Source organism: Trichomycterus rosablanca, chromosome 8 (genome assembly GCF_030014385.1).
Source record: "Trichomycterus rosablanca isolate fTriRos1 chromosome 8, fTriRos1.hap1, whole genome shotgun sequence".
NCBI classification, from domain to species: domain Eukaryota; kingdom Metazoa; phylum Chordata; class Actinopteri; order Siluriformes; family Trichomycteridae; genus Trichomycterus; species Trichomycterus rosablanca.
Genome location: NC_085995.1, coordinates 7074599 through 7097483, shown reverse-complemented (window position 1 = coordinate 7097483; position 22885 = coordinate 7074599). Strand labels below are relative to the sequence as shown.

Genomic DNA, 22885 nt, shown 5'->3' with positions numbered 1-22885 from the left:
CCTAACTACACACACACACACACACACAACCTGACAATACAGACCTGTTTTTAAACCAAGTGCAAACATTCCAGGTGTTGTCAACTAAAAAATATCATTATATAAATAGAAATACACATACGCATTAAAGATCAAACAATTAAAATAACCCAGTATTCATTATTTTCTTTGTGGCCTTCACACTATTTTCTTGGTGTTGTTGGCTGCATATACTGATAATTTCAGGAAAAAAGAGCTAAAAGGCGATTACACTTGATTTGTTTTGGATAAGTGTTGACGCTCTGAGTAAGAGAACTCTTGAAACCTGCATGTGTGGCTAGCAAAGGCAGCAGCAGTTTTAGCCAATCCGTGAGCTAGCTGTTCTCTTCTCCATGATCTTATCATGACAAAAATCTCGACACCCTGCACTATGTAATATAACCTGGCTTGTTTAAAGCCTAATAAGCTGCTGGATTCTTTATTTCATGTAACTATTTGTAATGTAACAAGGTGAGTGACAATAAATGACCTTTACTAATTATTTGGTGTTTTTTTTTTTTTTTACATTGCTGATTGTGATCCGTTTATAGGACTAAGTGAAACTCCTATGTAAGCCATGAATGAATAATGTTTGATGTGGAAATCAGGAGCTATTAGGGCAGGGGTGTCAAACTCATTTTCACAGAGGGACACATCTGCATTATGGTGGCCCTCAAAGGGTCAATTGTAACGTATCCTGCTGTGATTGCAGTCTGGCTTTTAAGTCCTGGAAAGTTTGTTGGTTATTTTGGAGGCTAAATTCTGTGTTTTGTGTCAAAATGCCAAATTTATGCTGTATATTTCTAATGTATATCTACATTTATATTGTACTCCTTTACCACAGACACGGCCTCATAACACAAGAGACGTACCGGTTTTTCTTCTTGAAACACAAACTTGTTTTCACTTTCTCATCTTTCATTAAATTCCCTTCCTTCTGCTTGTACATTCTGGGATTATTTGTAAATATTTCTCATCACTTGTTGGAAAACCGTCTCAGTTAAACGCTGATGTGGAAACACTGCCATCTAGTGGCGGGATTTGGTCACTTTGAGGATCACAAAATCGGCATGCATTGTGGGAGATGCAGTTTATGTATGATTTTACAGTGTACTTTAAGACAAGACAAGACAATCATACGTCTTTCAAGCTCCCGCCACATAAAATGACGTGGATTTGGCCCGCGAGCCTTGAGTTTGACACGTGTATTAGGCGCTTGGATCCTTGGAAAACAAGGGTAATTTAAAGGTTGTAAAGGTTTTTGACATGTGCACCAATGGATAAATCTGAATACAAGCTTTTAAAGTTTAGATTTTATTATTATATGGAAAATAAGTTGCTCTGACACAAATCTATATAGATTTTAATAAAGAGAAAAACTTACCTAAAATAAATTCAAATCACAATATTAAAAATGATCCCCATATATTATAAAGCAACAAGTTCAAACTTCTATTACTTGGAAGTACACAGCCACAATGAAATATTACATTCCTTTACACATTGTGGAGGTAATACACATCTGCACTACAGAAGTTTAATTTAACTTTAGTGACACACTGTATGATGTAGGTGCAGAGAGCGAGTGCATTTAGCAGCACAGCTATATATAAACAGTACAGTTCCTCCCTCACTTCTCTCAAAGCTCGCCTTCATTTTCCAGCCATTTTTTCCCCAGAACCGTCACGCTGCTGATCCTGAAGTGAATTTATTTACAGCCTGGATTAGTCCGTGAGTGATTGATGTTACTCCACCAAACAGTAAACCAATTAGAGGCATGATGTAATGTCATTTTAAAAGGGTTATAATCATGTTGCTCTTGAACTCGGGGCCCTGATCAGGCGTAATAAAGATTTATAGCAGATCAAAGGAGAGGCTAATACCATTAACAATAGATTATATTCCAACAGAAATTGCATTAACAGATTCCATCCACCCCTCTTCTAAATATATCGCCTGGATTGCAGATTTTGATGTAGGATGAGAGTTTGGAGGGCTCCGAGGCATATCGAGGGCATTAATAGATGGAAATGAGTGCAGCTGCATTACAGCAACTTGCACATTTATCTCATCTATGCTTAACCAAACCTTGCACCAGGATTTTAACGTCATGTTTTACACTTTTGTTACATTCATGACAGGACAGGTAGTTACTGGTTACACAAGATTCATCAGCTCAAGTGTTTAATGTATCTCCAAGTCACCTCACTTGCTCGTCTTTGGACTGTGGAAGGAAACCTATGCAGACACGAGGAGAACATGCAAACGCCACACAGAAAGGACCTAGACGATTTCACCTGGGAATCGAACCCAGGACCTTCTTGCTGTGAGGCAACCCATTGAGCCACTGAGCCACACATGTATTCAAATAGCCTCATAACCAAACACTGAAAATCAGATCTACATCTAAACAGTGCTGGTCGATTAATATTCAGCGTAAACAAATGGACAAAATATTCAGACTTGTACTTTCATTATTTTTGCTCATAATCTTCAAACAAGATTAGGAAAGGAAAGGGTCCTGAGGTCTTCCTAAAATATTGAGCCCAATGTGGAAAAACTCATACCTGAACACTGAATAATGTGGTATACATATTCTGAATATTTATTACTCTAAATTGTTGCAGGTCCTCATATACTGTAAATGCAATAAACAAAAAAACAATATTAAACTTATTTACTGAATGACAAATATGATGCAACATCTTCATCACCTATCATCACCTATTTGGTAAATAATTCCCCCTCCTCTGAACTTAAGAACTGATTGGTATTCATCAGTATTGTACATTTTCCTCTTCTATGCAGATATACTATAATACTATAATTCAGACTCAGACCCTTAAGCAGTAAATCATCACACAAGATCACACTAACTCCTTGTCTGACTGCCAAGTTTTACTTTTGACTCGTCAGTCCACTGAAGAATATCCCAAAAGGTTTATGGGTCATCAAGGTTTTTTAGTGATTGTAAGAAATGCCTTTATTTTTCTCTTGGTTAGCAGTTAGTTTTTACCTTGCAGAGTTCACCTTGTAACCATACCTGAGGCAAACAAGCCTGCAGTTCTTCAGATGTTCAGCCGAGTTACTTTCTGAATGCTGATGTGATTTAGAAGACTTTAGTGGCCGTTCACATCTGAAAGAACGAACTCTATGTAAAATACATGTTAATCACAGCATGATGTGTCAGCTGTTGAGACCCTTAGGCTCACTTTACATTCAAAGAACAATTCTGTTTAAGAGATGTTTAAATTCATTAAAGCTTTTGGTAATTAGGATAGTGTAATTCAACCCAATTATCAAAATGACACATAAATGCAGACCGGCAAGGACAATAACCAATGATCAAACACAGGTCTCCAAGCCTATAGAGGTTTATGGAACCAACATTTCCTGCTGCACCATCATGCCATCAGGATTTTTTAGCAGTTTTTAGTTGCACTTTGCAAAAATATATATTTTCATTACATATGCTACCTGCATAGGCTATAACATGATAGTGTTCTAGATGAAACCAGCAACCCCCACATCCAAAAAAAAATAGTAGAAAGATCATGTCAAAATCAAACAGCAGTCAAATAAGTGCTAAACACCGGAAGCTTACCTGTGGTAGTCTGGGCCCTCAGCAGGTATGAGTTGGGAGAAATTTGGTCCTCTGGATGGGGCTCCAGCATGGTGTGGACAGAGCTGTTGTCCAGCAGTGGCACCTGGCACTCTCTTATGGTGGGCGGAGCTTGGTGGTGGGGAGCAGAGGGAGGAGAGGGTGCTGGGGGCAGCAGGCTAGAGGAGGCAGTAGAAGGAGGGAGGGTACGACCTAAGGAATAGACAAAGAGAGAACAGAGATGTGTTACTGATGTGTACAGCTTCATTATTCATACACATGCTGTATTATATTTATTCATATCAATCAAATTAAAGTTTTATTTTTATTTTCATCTGCTGCTTTTAGGGTCGTGGCAGGTCCTGCTCCACAGGGAAACACTAGGTGCAAGGCAGACATACTCTGGACAGGGCACCAATTCACTGCAGGGCTTTGACCATCTCCACCACATCAGACATAGACAATCATACACATACTGTAGACAACCAATAGCACAGCTGAGATTCTAAAACATATCTTAGTTGTGGGCTGGCAAACACCCCTTATATTTAAGAAATTAGTTTTTATGTTTTTATTTGTTATAATGTGATTATTGTAATTATTGGTAATGTAACACAGAAGTACAAACACCTCTGTCCCAAACTTTTTGGAGTGTGTTGCAAAAGTGTCCCAACTTTTGCAGACATGGGGTTTGTGGGAATCATATTTTGTTTAGCATAATTTTTTCCCCCTAATTTTTAGCGCGTCCAATTTTTACCCAATTCAATTGTGCTTTCTCTCGACTGGCGCTGACCCCCGCCCCTGATTGGGGAGAGCGAACTGACACACGTCCCCTCTGATACGTGAGCAGTAGCCGACAGCATTTTTTCACCTGCACCAGCCGAGTTCATATGCGAATCAGCCCTGTGTACGTAGAGCCACACCCTGATCAGCATTATTCCTCTACTCTGTGCAGACGCCATCAACCAGCCAGCATAGGTCGTAATTGCATCAGTTATGAGGTCCCTATCAGGCTCCCTAACCCTGTATGAACAACAGCCAAACGTTGTTCATGTGGCCGCCTAGCCCAGCCGGTTGGCGGAGCTGAGATTCGATAGGAGGTATACGAAATACCACTGCTGCACCACCTGAGCGGCTTAATAATGTTTGTTTTTAATGCACACATGGGTTCTTTATAGATGCTATTATATGACACACTAGTCATCTAATACGTCAGGGGAAATGGAAATGCTTTCTTTAGCTTTATTTAGTGTTGTATAGTTTTTTATCTAGTCATGTTTCATTTTTGTTACTTATACAAACCCTTGTGTATACACACATTTAGTAAATGTAAATGTTACAAATGGACACATTTACATATGTACTGTAAATCTTGTAAAAATCACATTCTTTCAGTATGTACAATAGAAAGATAGTTGTGGTAAAAAAAAAAAAATCATGATAGGTACATGAACTGAAACAGGGACAGAAAGATGCATAATAGCTCAGAATTGAAACGCTGCTTCTAATAATTTTATCCTGTGCAGCACTAGCATATAGTCCCTCGATATTACTCAAATATAGAGTCACAGAGAGTCCTGCATGTGATTTCCCTACAGAACCCACATAATACGATTAGAAAAGCAAAAAAAAAAAATCTAGGGGGTTACAGCACAGGAGGGCAATTCATCATAATTCATCAAGTTTATTACAAGCAGCAACAACAAAAATTTTAAGCTACATTTTTTTATTACCCCATTAACAACAACATGTATTCAATCCCCATAAAAATCTGATAAGTTATGAAGCTATTACCTCCTCTAATTACCTGCAGAAAAACAATGAAGATGAGAGACAAAGTTTAAGACTTCTTTCTCTCTGCTTGTTGATGCATGAGGGTGTTTCTTTGAGGATCCTAACAATAGAGCTCCAGAGGACATGTTCTGTCCTTCATCTCTGTAATTGGGATTAAAAGCGTGTGTAATTATAACGCTTCAGGAGTTTCGACGGCCCCCGTAAGCGTTCGAACTATCCGGAGAATTGATGAGTCACAGATACAGAGCCATGCGTTTCACTTTCATGCATCTTTCAGTCTTAAAGAGTAACACACTTTTATGTACAATGTGATTAAAATACGGGAGAGGGGAGCGACTTTGAACGGGTGTGAAAGACCTTGAATGTTCAAGTACATTCAGTTATTTTACATACACACTGATTTACTTAAAAACTTGCAAACAGATCGATGCAAGTCAGATCATTTATCCCCAGCAGTGTCATTTATCAAGTGGGAGACTGACAACTGCTTGACTAAATTATTGCTAGGGAAGGGCATGCATTAATCTGATACACAATTTACACATAATTAGACTAGTGTTAGAGTATGAGCAAGACATTCTTAGTCAGGTTCAAAATTACATTCAGGACCTTAGTATGCTTGCTTGAATAAGTAGTGTTTCTACATTTAGAAGAAATAATGAATGCTTTATCTATAAAAGATGAATAAATCTTTTACAACAATTTAATACTCACTCACTCTCTTTCTTAACCGCTTATCCAATGAGGGTCGCAGGGGGCTGCTGGAGCCTATCCCAGCTTTTCAATGGGCGCAAGGCACACAGTAACACCCTGGACGGGGCGCCAGTCCATCGCAGGCCAGACACACATACACACACCCATTCACCTATAGGGCAATTCAGTGTCTCCAATTAACCTGACTGCATGTTTTTGGACTGTGGGAGGATCACACGCAGACACGTGGAGAACATGCAAACTCCACACAGAAAGGACCCGGACCACCCCACCATGACCTTCTTGCTGTGAGGTGACAGGGCTACCCACCGAGCCACCATGCTGAACAGTTTAATAGGGTTTATTAAAATTAATATTAACTTTAGTACTGTAGACAAAAAAAACAACTATCTACCAACTAGCAACAAGAAAAACACGTTGAAGCTAAAACAGTCCTGCGATGGATTGGCACCCTGTCTTGGGTATCCCTGCCTTGCACCCAGCATTTCCAGTGGACCCAAACCTGCTGTGACCCTGACCAAGATAATTTGGTTGATGAAAATGTAAATCATTACAGAAACCAAGTTGCATGAAGTGCTGAAAGCAAAGCGATGTTAAAAACATCACAAAAACCACACAGACCCCTGCACATGGTGCTTCATAATAGATTCATAATAGATTACATTAAAAAGTTACACAAATAATAATTAAAAAATATATATTAATTAAAAAAGCATGTTTTTGTTTGTGCTATATCTGTGTGACATGAATGATGTTTTATTGTGGGGGAAAATGTTGCTGACATAAAAATAGAATTAATGTCCATTCTGGTGATGTGCAGAAGCCTTTTAACAGAAGAGAAGAGCCAAAATTGCAACACAGCCTGATATTATTTTTTTAAATAATCCATTTATTCAACTCTCTTCAGCAGCCACTTCATCCTGATCAGGGTTTTGGTGTATCACCGTAACAACAAGGCAAGCCACTGAAGTGCATAATACATTTTCTCATTCTCCTAATTACACCTATCATGAGATATATTAAAGTGTTCAGTCCAACTTCTAAATTATTATTATTAATATTAAAGAAATATAAAAAGAAAACCAAAGAATCTAAAATCCAGTTCAGACTTCAGACACTGGCTAAGGGCAAAGAATCAAAGCTAGATCTCCAGAACCCTAAATCTACAGCAGCCCCCACTATCACATAAGGGAGGTGAAGCCTAGCAGTTAAGGTACTGGACGTAGGGTAGTGGAGGTTGCCACTGTTGGCCCCTTGAGCAGGGCTCTTAACCCTCAGTTGCTAGATTAAATACTGTCCCAGTGCTGTTAGTCACTTTGGATAAAAGTGTCTGCTAATTCCTGCATGTCCACATAATAAAGAAACCTCTTCTAAATTCTCCACTGAGCTTTCTAAACTGTTTATTTCCCTCTTTCCTCGTGTTACTATCCAGGCTTGGCATGATTACAAGGAACACCTGCAAAATTCAGGTCGTTAGCCACTCACATCATGTAGTTAACTACTTAATCGGGATCTTAGTACATTTTCTCTTTCTCAGCCCACTCTATACAACTGCATTATACAGGAGCTGGCATGCACCGTGCTGACTGTGTGCAGAAGCAGAATCGCACTGAGCGTGAGTGAGTGAGAACATCACATCTGCCAGCACATCCACAGTGTGACTATCACCAATCAAACTTGCCGTTATTGATTCAGTACTCCACTGCCCTGCAGCTCAGGTCCAGCTGTGAAACCAGTCCAGCCCACAGAGCAGCGTGAGATGAGGGCACGGTGCCTGACATGCCCATCCAGCACAGAGCGTGAACGGTGTCCACACCTACTCCTTCACGCTCGCTCACAAGTTAAGACAAGCTCTGAGCTCAGACGCGTCCTGAAGAAGGATTGTTAACGTGTTTGCTAAATTTGTGCTGTTTAAGGAAGTATATGGAGTGCTAAGCAGACCCGGGGGATTCAGCTGTGCGTCCTGTTACACAGCAAAACAAGAGAAAAGGAGGAGAGAGGTCTGTGTTTACAAGCAGCCTGCGATTACTGAGATGAAGGCAACTCGATACTGCTGCATCTGGGAATTCAGAGCAACTATTCAATAACACAGCGAGAGAGAGAGAGAGAGAGAGAGAGAGAGAGAGAGAGAGAGAGAGAGAGAGAGAGAAAGCTATCACAGTTTATTCACTTCTCCAGTTTATTTATTCACTTATCTATAGTAACTGTTTAAGCCTGGTCAGGGTTGTAATGGGTCTGGAGCCTATCCTAAAGACTCTGATCACAAAGCTCAATAACAGACTCAATCACTCCCACATAGGGACTATTTAGGGGAGCCAGTCAACCTTTTGACATGTGTTTATGAGGTGGGAGGAAACTACAGCACTCCAAGGAAACACAGGAATGCATGAGAAGAACATGTCAAACACTACATAGAAAGGACCAGGACCAGAGATCAAACCAAGAACCTAGAAGCTGTGCACTACTATGAGGAACTGATTTATTTATTCCCAGTAATCATTAACTATCAATCACGGTTGTTGTAAATCTAAAACCCAGTCTGAGAATCCAGGGCATAAAGCAATAATCACACACTCTCACTTACAGTCACACTTACACACACACTTCAAGTCAATTTAGGGAGGCTTATCCACCTACAGGCATGGATCTGTGAGGTGTGAGGTAACAAGTACCAATGAACAGAGAGCAATCTGAGCTGCAATCTGAGCTGATGATCAAGCCTGAAACCCTAGAACTGTGCAACACCAACCTACCCTATACTGTTCGCAAATCAATATTTTCTTTATGTTTAAATTGTTTATTATTTTTGTGGTAACTGAAATGTTGACGAATAAAATCATCAGTAGTTCCAACTCTAACACTTTCACTTATTTTCATTGGATCTGGTGTCACACGGACCAAAACACACCATGGACTAAGCTAGAATGTATTATGCACATGTACACAGTACATTCATATTAATTTCAAAATATTCAACCCCCAACGAAACAAAAATAAATTGATTTAGCTTTACATTAAATCTTTATCAGTTGTATTTGTTGTATTTTAGAGCAGGGTACCTGTCAATGATTTTTTTTACACAATTTAGGCAACACAAACAATACATCTTACTTTCTCTGTACAATCTGGTCCCACTGTGGTTTAAAAGATGCAACATAAAGCCTCCACAAGGTCTCTACTAAGTACTACAGGTGCTTGTCATACAGGGGTTAAATAATTCTGAGTTGCAGTAGTCATTAAAAGTTGTACTTTGGGTTAAATTTGGAGAAATTTGAATTGTTCTTGTTTGACTGGTTTATTGCAAACAGCTGAAAGTTTGTAAATGTTGTTAGTAAACCAAACTTGCAATGGTGGTTAAATAATTTGGATTGTAAAAGAAAAATGATGTCTCTGTAATCTTCTGTATTGTGATAGTGGAATGTCAGACAGAGATGCATTTTTGCTTGGCAAACATCTTTTGGCATGACAGCAGGCACTGCAGGTCTAAACTGTGGGGCGAAATGTGTGATTTTCTTTCCACCACCAGTGATTCAGAATCAAAAGGTAACAGACTTTGAGCCAGTAGGATTCCTTGCTCTTTTGGAAATAAAGAGATTCAGAGAACCGAAGCACAATCCAATATTTACCACAGTGTTAATTTTATTTTTTTATATTTCTTTGAATATATTAGCATTGCTGTAATGGTATAGATTAGATCAGTTTTTCTCACAACTAAAAGTAATCTGTTACAGTACCTGAAGGAAAACAATGGCCAAATGAGAGAAAAAAAGCAAATCAGTAGAGCTGGATTCTATGGAAACCAGTCAAACATGAAACCTGTTTATGTGCAAAGTCTTGATCTGCACTTTACAGAACTGTTTTACATATATAGGGTGTCCCAAAATTCACGCAAGATTTGTGCGGTACAGTGTTGCCAACAAAAAAAAAAGACAGCGTGACAGCTCACAGTTCAGGGTTATTAAAAATGGAGCGCTACACGAAAGAACAACGCGTTTTCATTGTTGAGCAATATTTTAAAAATAATGAAGGTTTGGCAGCTACAGTTCGCAATTTTCGTACAAAATATAGTCGGAATAGTGATTTAACTTCATCAACTGTGAAGAGATTAATTAAAAAATTCAGGGAGACTGGATCAATTAGTGATCTTAGACACTCTGGCCGTCCTTCAACAAGTCGTTCAACACAAAACATCGAAGCAGTTCGTGAGAGTGTTGCTGAGAGTCCAGGAACATCAATTCGGCACCGTGGTCAAGAATTGAACATTTCCAGAAGCTCTCTACAGCGTATTCTCACGAAAGATTTGAATCTTCATGCTTACAAAGTTCAATTGAGTCAAGAACTGAAGCCTACTGACCACGCACAGCGAAGAGAGTTTGTTGAATGGATTTTGGAACAACAACAAGTGGATGCCGATTTTTCGAACAAAGTCATCTTCAGCGATGAGGCTCATTTTCATCTTGATGGCTTCATTAATTGTCAAAATTGTCGCATTTGGGGTTCAGAAAATCCACGAGTGATTGTTGAGAAACAAATGCATCCACAACGTGTCACTGTTTGGTGCGGATTTTGGGCTGGAGGCATCATCGGACCATTTTTCTTCGAAAATGCGTCTGGTCAGGCAATAACAGTTAATGGTGCTCGCTATCGCGACATGATAATCCAGCTTTTTGTGCCTAAATTGCAAGATATGGATGTGGACGACATGTGCTTTCAACAAGACGGTGCCACATGCCATACAGCCCGAGAAACAATTCAATTACTGCATGAGTCATTTCCTGGTCGTGTAATTTCCCGTTTTGGTGATCAGAATTGGCCGCCCAGATCATGCGATTTAACGCCGTTGGACTTTTTTATTTGGGGTTTTTTGAAGTCTAAGGTTTATGCCATCAAGCCCACGACCACCCACGCCTTGAAGGAGGAAATTGAGCGCTGTATCAACGAAATTCAGCCACATTTATGCAAAGCGGTCATGGAAAATTTCGACAAAAGAGTGCGTATGTGCCAGCAAAGCCGTGGAGGCCATTTACCCGATATGCTATTCCATACATAACCCTATACTGTATACTTTATGAATCAATTAAAAATTTACAATTTTTTATTAAAAACCTGTGTTCTCTATCAAAATTACTTCTTGCGTGAATTTTGGGACACCCTTTATATGTATAGTTGTAGTTATTTAGCAACGTCCTTATATAGTTATAGTTACAGTTGTATAGTTATCTATTTACACATCTTTTATTATTATTACTGTTATCATAATAATACATACCTAACTAATCTTTTATTATTATTACTGTTATTATTGTAATATACACCCAACTAATCGCATTTTATTCATATGCTTATTATTATTATTATTGCTATTATGTATATAGTACTATGTACATAGATATAGTTCCATATATGTAAATAGCTATAGTTATAACTATATATTAGTATTACTCATATATATCTCACTATTCTCTGTTTTCTTGCACAATGCTACTACTGCATTTTGTTGCCTTGTACCTGTACTGAGCAATGACAATAAAGCTGAATCTATCTATCTATCTACAGTATATATATATCAGTGGCGGCTGCTGGTCTTTCAAAGAGGGGAAGCTCATTGTCGGCTTACATCATAAAATTTGTCAATTTATTTATATATAAATGTATAAATTCTCCCCTTTGTTAGTTTTCAAGAAAATGGCATGAAATGGGTTGCAGTTTGTCTTCCGACTTCACTCGCAAAATCTGATGGTACTGAAGCTCCCAGCGACAGCTGTCAATCAAAACGGGATTCAGCCTTTCGACTGATCCTCCAATCATCTTGCAGAAGCTCAGCGTCCAGACCTGCCCACAGCCCCATTGACCCCCAGAGACGCTCAGCGTCCGGGGGCGGGACAAAATCGTGGCATTTATCCAATGACCGGCGAGTTTCGAAGTCCCGCCCATGTAGCCCCATAGAAGCAAAGAGACGCTCAGCGTCTGCGGGTAAATGCATTGACGCTCCGGGAATGTTTGAGTTAGGTTAACAAAATCGAGTCGATTTGTGATAAGTAGCTGATTCTGAACGAACTCGTCTTCAAGATGAACGTGTTCTAACGCATTTGTAGTCAATGAAATGTTAACACAACTGTACATATTTGACCATTTAATTTTTGACATTTTAGGGGAAGCTGAGCTTCCCTTGCAGTCTTAGAGAAATCGCCACTGATATATATACGTATATACTGTACAGTATATACGTTGTATGTTTTGTACACATGTATGTATGTGTAAGTGTGCCAGCGAATGGTTACTTCATTTTGAAATCACCTAAATTAAAAAAAGAAAAATTGCATTAGATGGCCAAGAGCAATTATGGAGAATTTAATCTCCTATGCAATTACACTCAGGGGCATTTTTTAACTGTTATAATTTACTTTTGGTACATTTCTATAAAGGTCAGTGTAAATTGCTTTGTGTTATTAGAGCAGAGGGTTAAGAGGGGCACACGATCCCCTAGATGATTCTCCTTTTTGTTCCTGCCTGTCCTTTTCTTATGTCAATCTCTTCATCAAGAGATGACTGTTCCGGTTATTGAAGGCTGTGATGTGGATATGACCTTGGGTGTCTCTTCTGATAGATGTGCTGCACTGCCAGCTCCGCCATGATGGCGTGACATGCGCCAAGCAGCTCTGAGGAATTTCATGCTCCTGATTGGAAAATAACCATCATAGCTAAATAGAGCTGCCAGCCACACAGTGTCTTCTATCAAATCTTAGCCAAAAGGTCTTAGCTGTATATTACTCTGGGTAAACTCCAGTCTAGCCTTTCTAAGCACTGTAACAGGCTATAGAGACGCCTGCTGTTTAACACGTCACAGAGACACTGAGACTCGGGTCACTTTATTAATGTTAAGGATGTGGGTGGTTCTGAGATACTCGATAGAGGGCTGAAATCTGCTTTGCATGGTGTCTAAATCCTGAACGGATAGAAGGCCACAACTCTCCCTCTCTCCGCCCATCTGTCCAGCGATGTGACGGAGAGCCAAAGAGGCCAAAAAGCACAAGGAGTGACAGCTGGAGCCCAGTCACACGGAAAGTGACAAATTACTACCTTAATGAGCGTAATTCATCATCTCTTTTCCTTATTCTTTCACACTTTCTCTCTCCTACTTTCCAGCAGAACTGTGTTAACACCTTGAGTTCGACTACAACCCAGCAGTGGATCAGGATGATTAAAGAGGAGATACAGGGAACCTGGAAAAACTAAAAACCAGCTGTATTTAGAACAGCTAAAACATCTGGACAGCAACAAGCGAGAAAATGGGTTACAGAGTTTCCCAGTCCTAACCCGTGCTTTACAGTACTTCTACTACTACTACTGCTACTACTACTTATAATAATAATATGAATAATCAACTATGAAATCATCCACATATATCTAATAATAATAATAATAATAATAATATTAATAATCCACTCTGAAATCCTAGACACGTATCTAATAATAATAATAATAATAATACAAATAATAATAATAATCCACTCTAAAAACACTTATGTATCTAAGTGTGCAAAAAAGTCGAATTAAACCTTGTTAAAAAGCTACTAAGTCAAGATGAGAAATTCTGGGCATAATTAAGTCTGGATAAAAACACTTCGACATTTGTGTTATACAGCTGAGGGCACTAAGAAATACTGAGATTCTTCTCCATGTTCATACTGACAGAGTTGCTTTTACCATGTCATATGAAACACTTTGTCTTATTGGCGCCGCTTTGAAAAGGTCAATCAGATTAAAGTTTGAGCATTACAGCAGGTGCTAAAATCATAAGCCAAATGTGGCAAATGTACACAATGTGCACGGCTCAGGGAGGAGCAACAGCAAGCTAAGCGGCACTGCTACACTTCTAAGGAAACAATGGCACAGCAAGCGCAAGAGCCGGTTTCTCGCTTCTCATCTGAATGCTTCCTTACACCTGGAAGTGTATTGTTGCATTTGTTAGACATTGTTAGAAAAATGCATCACTGCTTTACTGTGTCATTATTAGGCCTGCAAGTGCCACTGTATCAATGTCACACACAATCATTATTAATATATCATCGTCAGACCATAAAATACATCATTGTATCACTGAACCGCTGTATCTGTGCCTCATATCTCACTATCTAGATGACTAAGTGTGCTTATAATAATATGATGGTATGGCCAGACAGCCACTAAACACTTCTATCTATTTATGTGTAGTAAACAATTAGGACTTATAAAGAACAAACACTTCACATGCTGCACACACACACACACACATTTTGTGGGAGTCGTACTATGTCAGTGGCACAGCATAAGCAGAAATGAATTGCATGCTTTAATTAGGAAAAGTTGCTATTTATTTGCTTGAGAGGCTTTTATACTAGATCATTTACATTTACTCTGCAAACAATTACTTTAATATTTAACTTGTGTTCCTCACAACATTCGGCGCCTCTGGTCTCAACTCCACCATAATCATCTCCAAACAACTCCGCATTAGAACAATTTAACGTGTCAATGTAGAATTAAAACAACACGAAACTAGAAGCAAGCCAAAAACATCCTGGCCAAGTAACTTTGGATAATTTGAATAGCCATTCCACCTACTATTATTTTTTGAGAGGTGAAATGACATTGGAGTATGTGTTGTCACTGAATCAAAGGAAATGCTGACAGAATTAGGAAATGCTGGTGAAATCAGAGAAAATGGTGAAAGAATCAGAGAAAATGCTAACAAAACCAATGAAAATGCTGAAAGAATCGGAGATTGGCTAGTGTCCAGAAGGCAACATAGCCTTTGGGAGGCGCACTTGCCAGTGCACTCTCTATGCCGGTCCCATGCCCAGATAGAATTAGGAGAGTTGTGGCAGGAAGGGCATCAAGCATAAAAACTGTGCCAAGTCACCTGTGGATTCTTAATCAGAGATAAAGAATATTCTCAGTCTGGTGCAACTGAAACCATTAAGTATGAAGCCGGCCTTAGCTTCTGTCTGGAGATGAATGGATATCTAGGCATTATTATAATGTGTATTATTATTATGATTATTATTATAATGTTTGCTGAATGCTCTTTTCTTCTAGATCTGGTATATTCCCTCATCCTTACCACACACCCTGATTTTGTTCACTGATGAAAATGTTTCCTTCTTCAAGTGTCGAGATGTTCCTGTGCCTGTAGTTCACAATAATATGACAATGTTTGTGTTAGGGTAAAGATTAGGATTTCAGATCATACATAAGCATTCCCGGTCACATGTGTACACACACAGCTGATTGCCAATTACGCTCGACCCCTGACAAGACCATTTCTTACACATTACCATATAAATGACATCCATGTTGTTGTGGATTGGTGGATTGTTATGAATTCCACATGTTCCTTTTATTGAATAGAATGTGAATAAATGTCTATCAGTGAGCTCAGGCTTCATCTCGGCACTGAGATGCATGTTCATTTAGTGATGGATTTAATCCTCTCAGTGAATGGAAACTGTCTGTGTCTCTCATCATCCATGAGTGTGTGTGTGTGTGTGTGTGTGTGTTTGCATAGCAACAGTTTCCAATTTTCTCCAAAAATTAGAGAATGTTGCATCACATCAAACAAATTCATACTTTTCAAACAATGTTGTGGAATAAACTGAATAAATCATTTTGACACCCGGCGCTTGGGTGGCACAGCGGTAAAGTACGCTCACCGACTACTGTACTGCTGAGATCTGAGGATCTAGGATTCAAATCTCAGTTGCGCTATCAGCCGGTGGAGCATCTACATGGACCTGATTGGCTAAGGTCCAGAAATTAGCCTAGCCTTTGGGAGGCGCATTTGTCAGTGCACTCTTAGTGCAGGTCCCAAGCCCGGATAGAATTAGGAGAGTTGTGTCAGAAAAGGCATCCAGCATAAAAACTGATCTGCTGTGGTGACCTCTAAATATGGGAGCAGCCAAAAGAAAAACAATAAATACAGACACCCAGGTTTGCCTTAACCCTATTAAATGGTTATATATACACACCGATAAGGCATAACATTATGACCACCTCCTTGTTTCTACACTTGCTGTCCATTTTATCAGCTCCACTTACCATATAGAAGCACTTTATAATTCTACAATTGTCCATCTGTTTCTCTACATGCTTTGTTAGCCCCCTTTCATGCTGTTCTTCAATGGTCAGGACCACCACAGGACCACCACAGAGCAGGTATTATTTGGGTGGTGGATCATTCTCAGCACTGCAGTGACACTGACATGGTGGTGGTGTGTTAGTGTGTGTTGTGCTGGTATGAGTGGATCAGACACAGCAGCACTGATAGAGTTTTAAAACACCTCACTGTCACTGCTGAACTGAGAATAGTCCACCAACCAAAAATATTCAGCCAACAGCGCCCGGTGGGCAGCGTCCTGTGACCACTGATGAAGGTCTAGAAGATGACCAACTCAAACAGCAGCAATAGTTGAGCGATCGTCTCTGACTTTACATCTACAAGGTGGACCAACTAGGTAGGAGTGTCTAATAGAGTGGACAGTGAGAGGACACAGTGGGGGTCCTGATCATTGAAGAACAGGGTGAAAGCAGGCCAAAAAGGTATGTAGAGAAACAGATGGACTTTTATACAGTATGTATATGTGTATATATATAAATATATATCTTTTAACACTGCCACTGGCTGCTGCTCTTACAATCTGCTGTTTTTAGTGCCCAGAAGCTCTGAGTGGAACTGGAAGCTGTGTGTGTGTGTGTGTGTGTGTGTTTCCTACACTGATTCAGTCCCACGCTGAGCTGAAGTCGAGCTTATTTCAACAGAGCAGGATATCACAGGTATAGAAGCACACGGCTGCTACAGAAACCAAGTATCCTAACTCAAACTGCTGACTAGACTGTCACGCCTCCCCATTTCTCTCCTCACTTCTCCCAAGGCCCTTACAAATGTTTGCTTATGTCAGCCACTCATGAGAAGGCATTGTGTACGCTATCTGAATTGCTAATTGCCTTTTTGCCGACTTTGAAGTCTCTGGTGCACAACTCTATTTTTATAGTTGCAGAAAGGCGTACGGAGGAAGGATGAGACCGTCACGTTCCTCCCTCCGTCTCATAGACTTTTTCTCCATCCGTTCCTCTGTCTCGTCTTCTGAACTGACTGCCGTTTTGAAGATTAAAGCCTTGTGAAATATGACTCTTTTTGGAGATAATGCCAGGTGGAAAATGCTACTTGGTCTATCCATTCACTCCTTGTTTACCTTTCTGTTTGTTTTCCCTTTATCATTTACTTTTTTCTTATTTCTCTCCAAGCTCTTAATTTTTTTTCTCAGCTATATCCCCAGCAGCTGATGATGATAATCCCCAGATATGGGATTACTGAACTGAAGTGATGGCTTTGAAGTGTTCGGTCAAGGATGCAGCGCGTTGCTCAATTTAAAAAGCTGGATCTTAACGGCATGATGCTTAGCAGTAACAAGACTTATGAGGAGAGAGGCCTTGGAAAAGCTTTGAATTTGCTTCTATTGCCTTATAGCTGAGGAAAGAATGGATAAGCCCTACTTATGTAATGTACCCCCTCCCTAAACCATACTTATGTAATGTACCCCCAAACCCTACTTATGTAATGTACCCCCCAAACCCTACTTATGTAATGTACCCCCCCAAAAAAACAAACAAACAAAAAAATTTGCAAATATAAACAGCAAAATATGTTGTAGCATCCAGTGCTCACTTATTAAAGTTTCAAATGGCAAAATGCATCTGAGTCATGCTATAATTTGGGGTACATTCCATGTCCAATGATAATAATTATATTTATTCTAACTATTTTCTTTAAAAATGTCATATTTTACCTATTAATGAAAAACATGTTGTAATATCACAAAAACATTATGTCCATTCTATGCTTAACTTGAAATTTGTCATGATGTTCCTAAATGAACAGTTTTTGCTGTGTCTGTTTTTTAAGTTGAGGGTGCCTTGGTTTCAAAATAATGAATACAATCATTAAGGGCAACAACATCTATTTTTTTATTTATTTCAAAAGTTTAAACTACTAAAAAAAAAAAAATTTTTTTTTAATTGAGTTTCTCTTTTAAATAATTTAAATATCTTAATTTATTAATGTCCGCAAAAGATCTGTCAACTATGTTACTAACAGAACTCCACTCAGCAACTCAAAAATGGTTTGTTCTAAAACTATGTGACCAGCATTATATGATATCATTTTTTCTCTGTGGAGGGTATAGTGAACAAACTGTGGTGAATGTCCTCTTATTTTTTTAAATATTTTATCTATAATAGAACATTGTCAATGAGTATATTAATTGACCGTCAACTATGTTACATACATTGTTATGGTTACAATTTTTTCATAATTTTAATTCAAATGTATGTTCAAATTAGACATTATTCTGTTCAAGAAATGACATGTGGTCAGCCAGGCAAGGTCTACCACTGAAGTTATGGGTCAAAATAGGGAAATTGTCAACATGTTACCTGTCAACTAAGTTACCTAGTAGTCTACAACTACTGTCCCTTTAAAATGAAAATAAAAAAAATAATGTTTAAGCTTTGCAAATAGTGGATATGTTGAACCACTGATTGTTCTATTGAGAGAGAACATTGTTTTTGTACTTTTTTGGTGATGTAAAATGTACCCCAAATTATAGAATGACCCATCTGCATGAAAGGAAATGAGGCATTAACCACTGGTCAGGGTCACAGTAGGTCTGGTTTAACTGGAAAACACTAGGTGCAAGGCAGACCTGTAGACGCTTGGCTAGCCGATAAATTTGATCCCAGATGAAAGCAGTTGTGAGCTACCGTAACAGACCGTATTAGACTACTGTGCCACCCGAACAACTAGGTTAATATTCTGCCTGATTATGCCTTTCTAATCTAAGTAATTGCAAAAAAAATCCTTATGTATACCTAATCTGAGTACCAATTAAGGCAAAAATAAGATTAATATTAAATTGTGTGCATCTGGTAATCAGTTTAATCTAATTTTCACCTAGAATGTGATCACTGTGATAGTTGTAGTCTTTAAATACAATGTTAATCAAATGGCTATGACTGCCACGGTTGAGCCCTTGACCAAGGACCTTAACCCTCTGTGCTCCAGCTTCCAAACAAGATACACAGAAAAATAATTTCATTGTACTGTACACGTGTATATGTATATAACAAATAAAGGCATTCTATTCTGAAAAAAAAAGTACTAAGGAAAAAAATCATGTTGAAAATTAAGTGGTGCAGGATTCCAGTTACTGTAATAGTTCTAAAATGAATAATACAGGACACAATTTCTGCTTGCCTTCTGTTAAAGGAGAACATTTTAAGGTTGTCTGACTAAAAAAAAAAAGCAAAAAAACAAAAAAAGCACAACAAAAGACTTGGTCCGAATACTTGAGTTTGTCCCTGAAATCAGATCTCAGTGTGTTTTGTGTATGGCGCCATAATTAAACTTTTTTTTTATTCTGACGAATAAATTAATTCCACAAAGTTAAGTAGAACAATAATAATAATAAAAACTGTTGTATGCAATGTGTTAATCTGTATGTACTTAATTTCCCTTAGCGCTCTTGTAAAGTCTGCCTGCCGGTGGCCCTTTTCATGGTGCAAAGCTGCCTTGATGCTGTTTTAGTGGCTTGTGGTGGCCCACATCTTCCTAACACACTTTAATGATACAAGTTTGTTACTGGTTTGTACATTTAGTTACAGGAAATGGACACGACAAAGTGTCAAAACTGAGGTACTAAAAAATCATTCAAGCAGAACCTGCATTCAAAATGAAATTTGTTCAGACTGATGAAAATCTTTTATATTCACAAACACAGATAAATGCCACACTACAAACACACACACACACACACACACACACACACACACATACACAGCCATACGTAAGAATGGAACCTGAGGTAAATCTAGCAGTACTTTGCATCAGCTGACCCTGAGGAGAGAACCTGCTCCCTGTGCACACATGTTTGTTTAATAGTGTACACCTGATGCAACATCACTTACGCAGGGTTCACACACACACACACACACACACACACACACATTGTGATGCATTAACGACGTAACCTCTGTGATTACAGAACAAATAAGAGATATCACTTCTCCCTCCGACCTTCTGCATTAACTGATCTACGGTTAAGATGAAGTAGAGTCAGCGCCTTCTAAGCTCCGAGTTGAAAATGAGATTTTTAATTACTGCATGACCCGGGGTACATTAGCAACATATTAATGTGAGTCATTAACCTAGTGGTAACTAACCCCGTCTGCTGATTAAGTACATGTGATTGGACCTGACTGAGGGGGAAAGTCGCAGAGACAGAAGCGGCGAGGCTCATTAGAGTGACCTGCCATGGCAGGGCTTGTCTTCTAATTACACCAGGCTTAATACGCCTCTGAGTCATCGGAAGCTCATAATCAAAATCTAAACATGCACGCGCTCAAATGTAAGATTAGACTACAGAATAAAAATTAATAAATAAAAGTTTGGATAATCCGCACAGATGTCTGAGTGCGGTGAATAGTTTCTACACATCTTCCTATTACTGCTTAATCATAAAAACAAATTACAAATTACAATCATCACCAAACATATTTTCAAGATAAATAAATCACATTTATTTTACTGTTTGTTCCATTTCTGGCTTCTGCATAAGACTGCTATGACGCCCAAACACCATATGCTTTAGCTAATATTGATAAATAAAAGCATAATTTTCATCACATCTGGTGGCATCAAACAATATAAAGCTCATATTAAATATTATACAGATTTATTTAAATAAAGAAACAGAAAAAAATAATAATAAAAAAGTCATGAAGCCACAGGGATCAACATGATCACCATATAAGTGATGGACAAACGTGACCATGATCTAACTGTAATTGGTCTGATTCCCCAAATCAGTTTTTAGTTTCTAAGTCTGCCTATTAAATTTACATTTTCAGCATTTAGCAAATGCTTTTATCCAAAGTGCCTTACAGTTATGACCGAACACAATTTTTTTTAAGCAATGGAGGGTTAAGGGCCTTGCTCAGGGGCCCAACAATGGCAACTTGGTGGTGGTGGGGCTTGAACCGGCAACCTTTTTAATACTAGACCAGTACCTTAACCACTGAGCTACCACTGCCCTAAATGTTAAACCAAATTGCAAAATACGCCGAAGCTACTTCAGCACAAGCTACTTTCACTCCAGTCAAGTGTCCACATACATTATGGCTACTATACAACTTAGCTTACTTCATGTATGTGCTGGTCTATTATTGATGTATTAGGGATGACAATCAAACACATGGCCACCATCAGCCAATCAGCTTTCAGTAGAAAGTCGGGCTTTGCATGCAGGTTTTTTGCATGAAAATTAAATGCTGTGTCTGGACTCTATTAATCCTGGAGGATCACTGTTTGGACCTCTATAATTTCTGTTTGGGATAATAATTTTTGTTGTTATTGCTTCTTATAAAATAATATAAGAATATAAGAAAATAAGCTATGTACTATAATTATATAGAAAGAAAGTTTTTAGTTAACTTTAGGATTCCTGAAACAAACCAAAACTTAATGTAATTCAACTGCATAAAAGCAATATAAATATAAATAAAATATATAAATATAAAATAAATATAAATACAATAAAAAAAGAAAAAAAAGTACATAAGATGAATAAGAAAAATATTAATATATTAATATTAAATAATACAAAAACAATTTATTTGTTGTGTATTTTACACTGCTGTAACTCCTACATATACACTATGCATGGTGCTAAACTATACGCACACACACATCAACACAGTTAAGCATTTAATGTGCACACATTAAATTGCCTCTACGTCGCATGCCCTTGATTAATGCATTATCTGACCTACCCAAAGTTTACCCAAAATGCTTTGTGCATCTAACAGCAAACATAGCACACGCAAATCAATATCTTCTAAGCCTAAAATCAATATCTGCAAACAAAACAGAAGGGGCATTGGGACGACTTAAAGCACCACACGCTGTTTTACACCCCACTGTTTATCAGGAACTACCTTCCCCACGATCCCACACTGATAACCTCCATCTCAATCATGCTGCCCATCCATCACAACAATTCCCAGCTTCTCTTAGTCTTCGTCCTGCACACTTCAGTCAAGACATGCACCATGTTCACCAGCTGCATCTCCAAATTCAAAATTTCATATCTGCCTACTTCGCCCAGTGAATCTGACCCACCGTGACCCCAACCAGGATAAAGCGGTGGTAAAACAGACAATGAATGAATTAATATGAAGCCTAAAAAAGAACAAAAGCGATCGATTTCACATTAAAGACCTCAAGAAGAAATGAAACTTCTAGCAACATTTAAAAGAACCTTACCATCTCCTGTCTCCATTCTGGTGCACACAACTTCATTTCAACCATCCATGAGGGCAGAAAATATCAGCTACACTAGTACTCTCACTCACTTACTGTCTCACCTACACTCTCACACACTTGCACACTCTCACAAACTGGCTCATCAGCATCTGTAGCACTTGCTTCTTCTTGTGCACTCCCACAGGCTCACTGGGAGAAATGAGAGATGAGTGAGAGTAAACTGGAAACCCTCCCCCCTTTCATCACTTCTCTCTCTCTCTCTCTCTCTCTCTTTCTCTCTCTCGGGTGCAGCTCTAGTGATGCACTGCCATTAGCTGATGCACTGTGGGAATGGATAAATGCTTTTATCTGAGTTCTTTGTGGGTCACATCATGTTAGCGATCACTCCCCGTGTGCCAAAC

General features: G+C 38.7%; 1 protein-coding gene across 2 annotated transcripts in view; it reads right to left on the bottom strand.

The window, feature by feature from the left end:
* tenm2a (teneurin transmembrane protein 2a) overlaps positions 1–22885 on the bottom strand; it is a 403035-nt gene that overhangs the window by 129189 nt on the left and 250961 nt on the right. For both annotated transcript variants that reach the window (XM_063000418.1, XM_063000419.1), the window contains one exon: positions 3623–3832. In XM_063000418.1, the coding sequence (XP_062856488.1) occupies positions 3623–3832 (210 nt within the window). The remainder of the gene's footprint in view (positions 1–3622; positions 3833–22885) is intronic.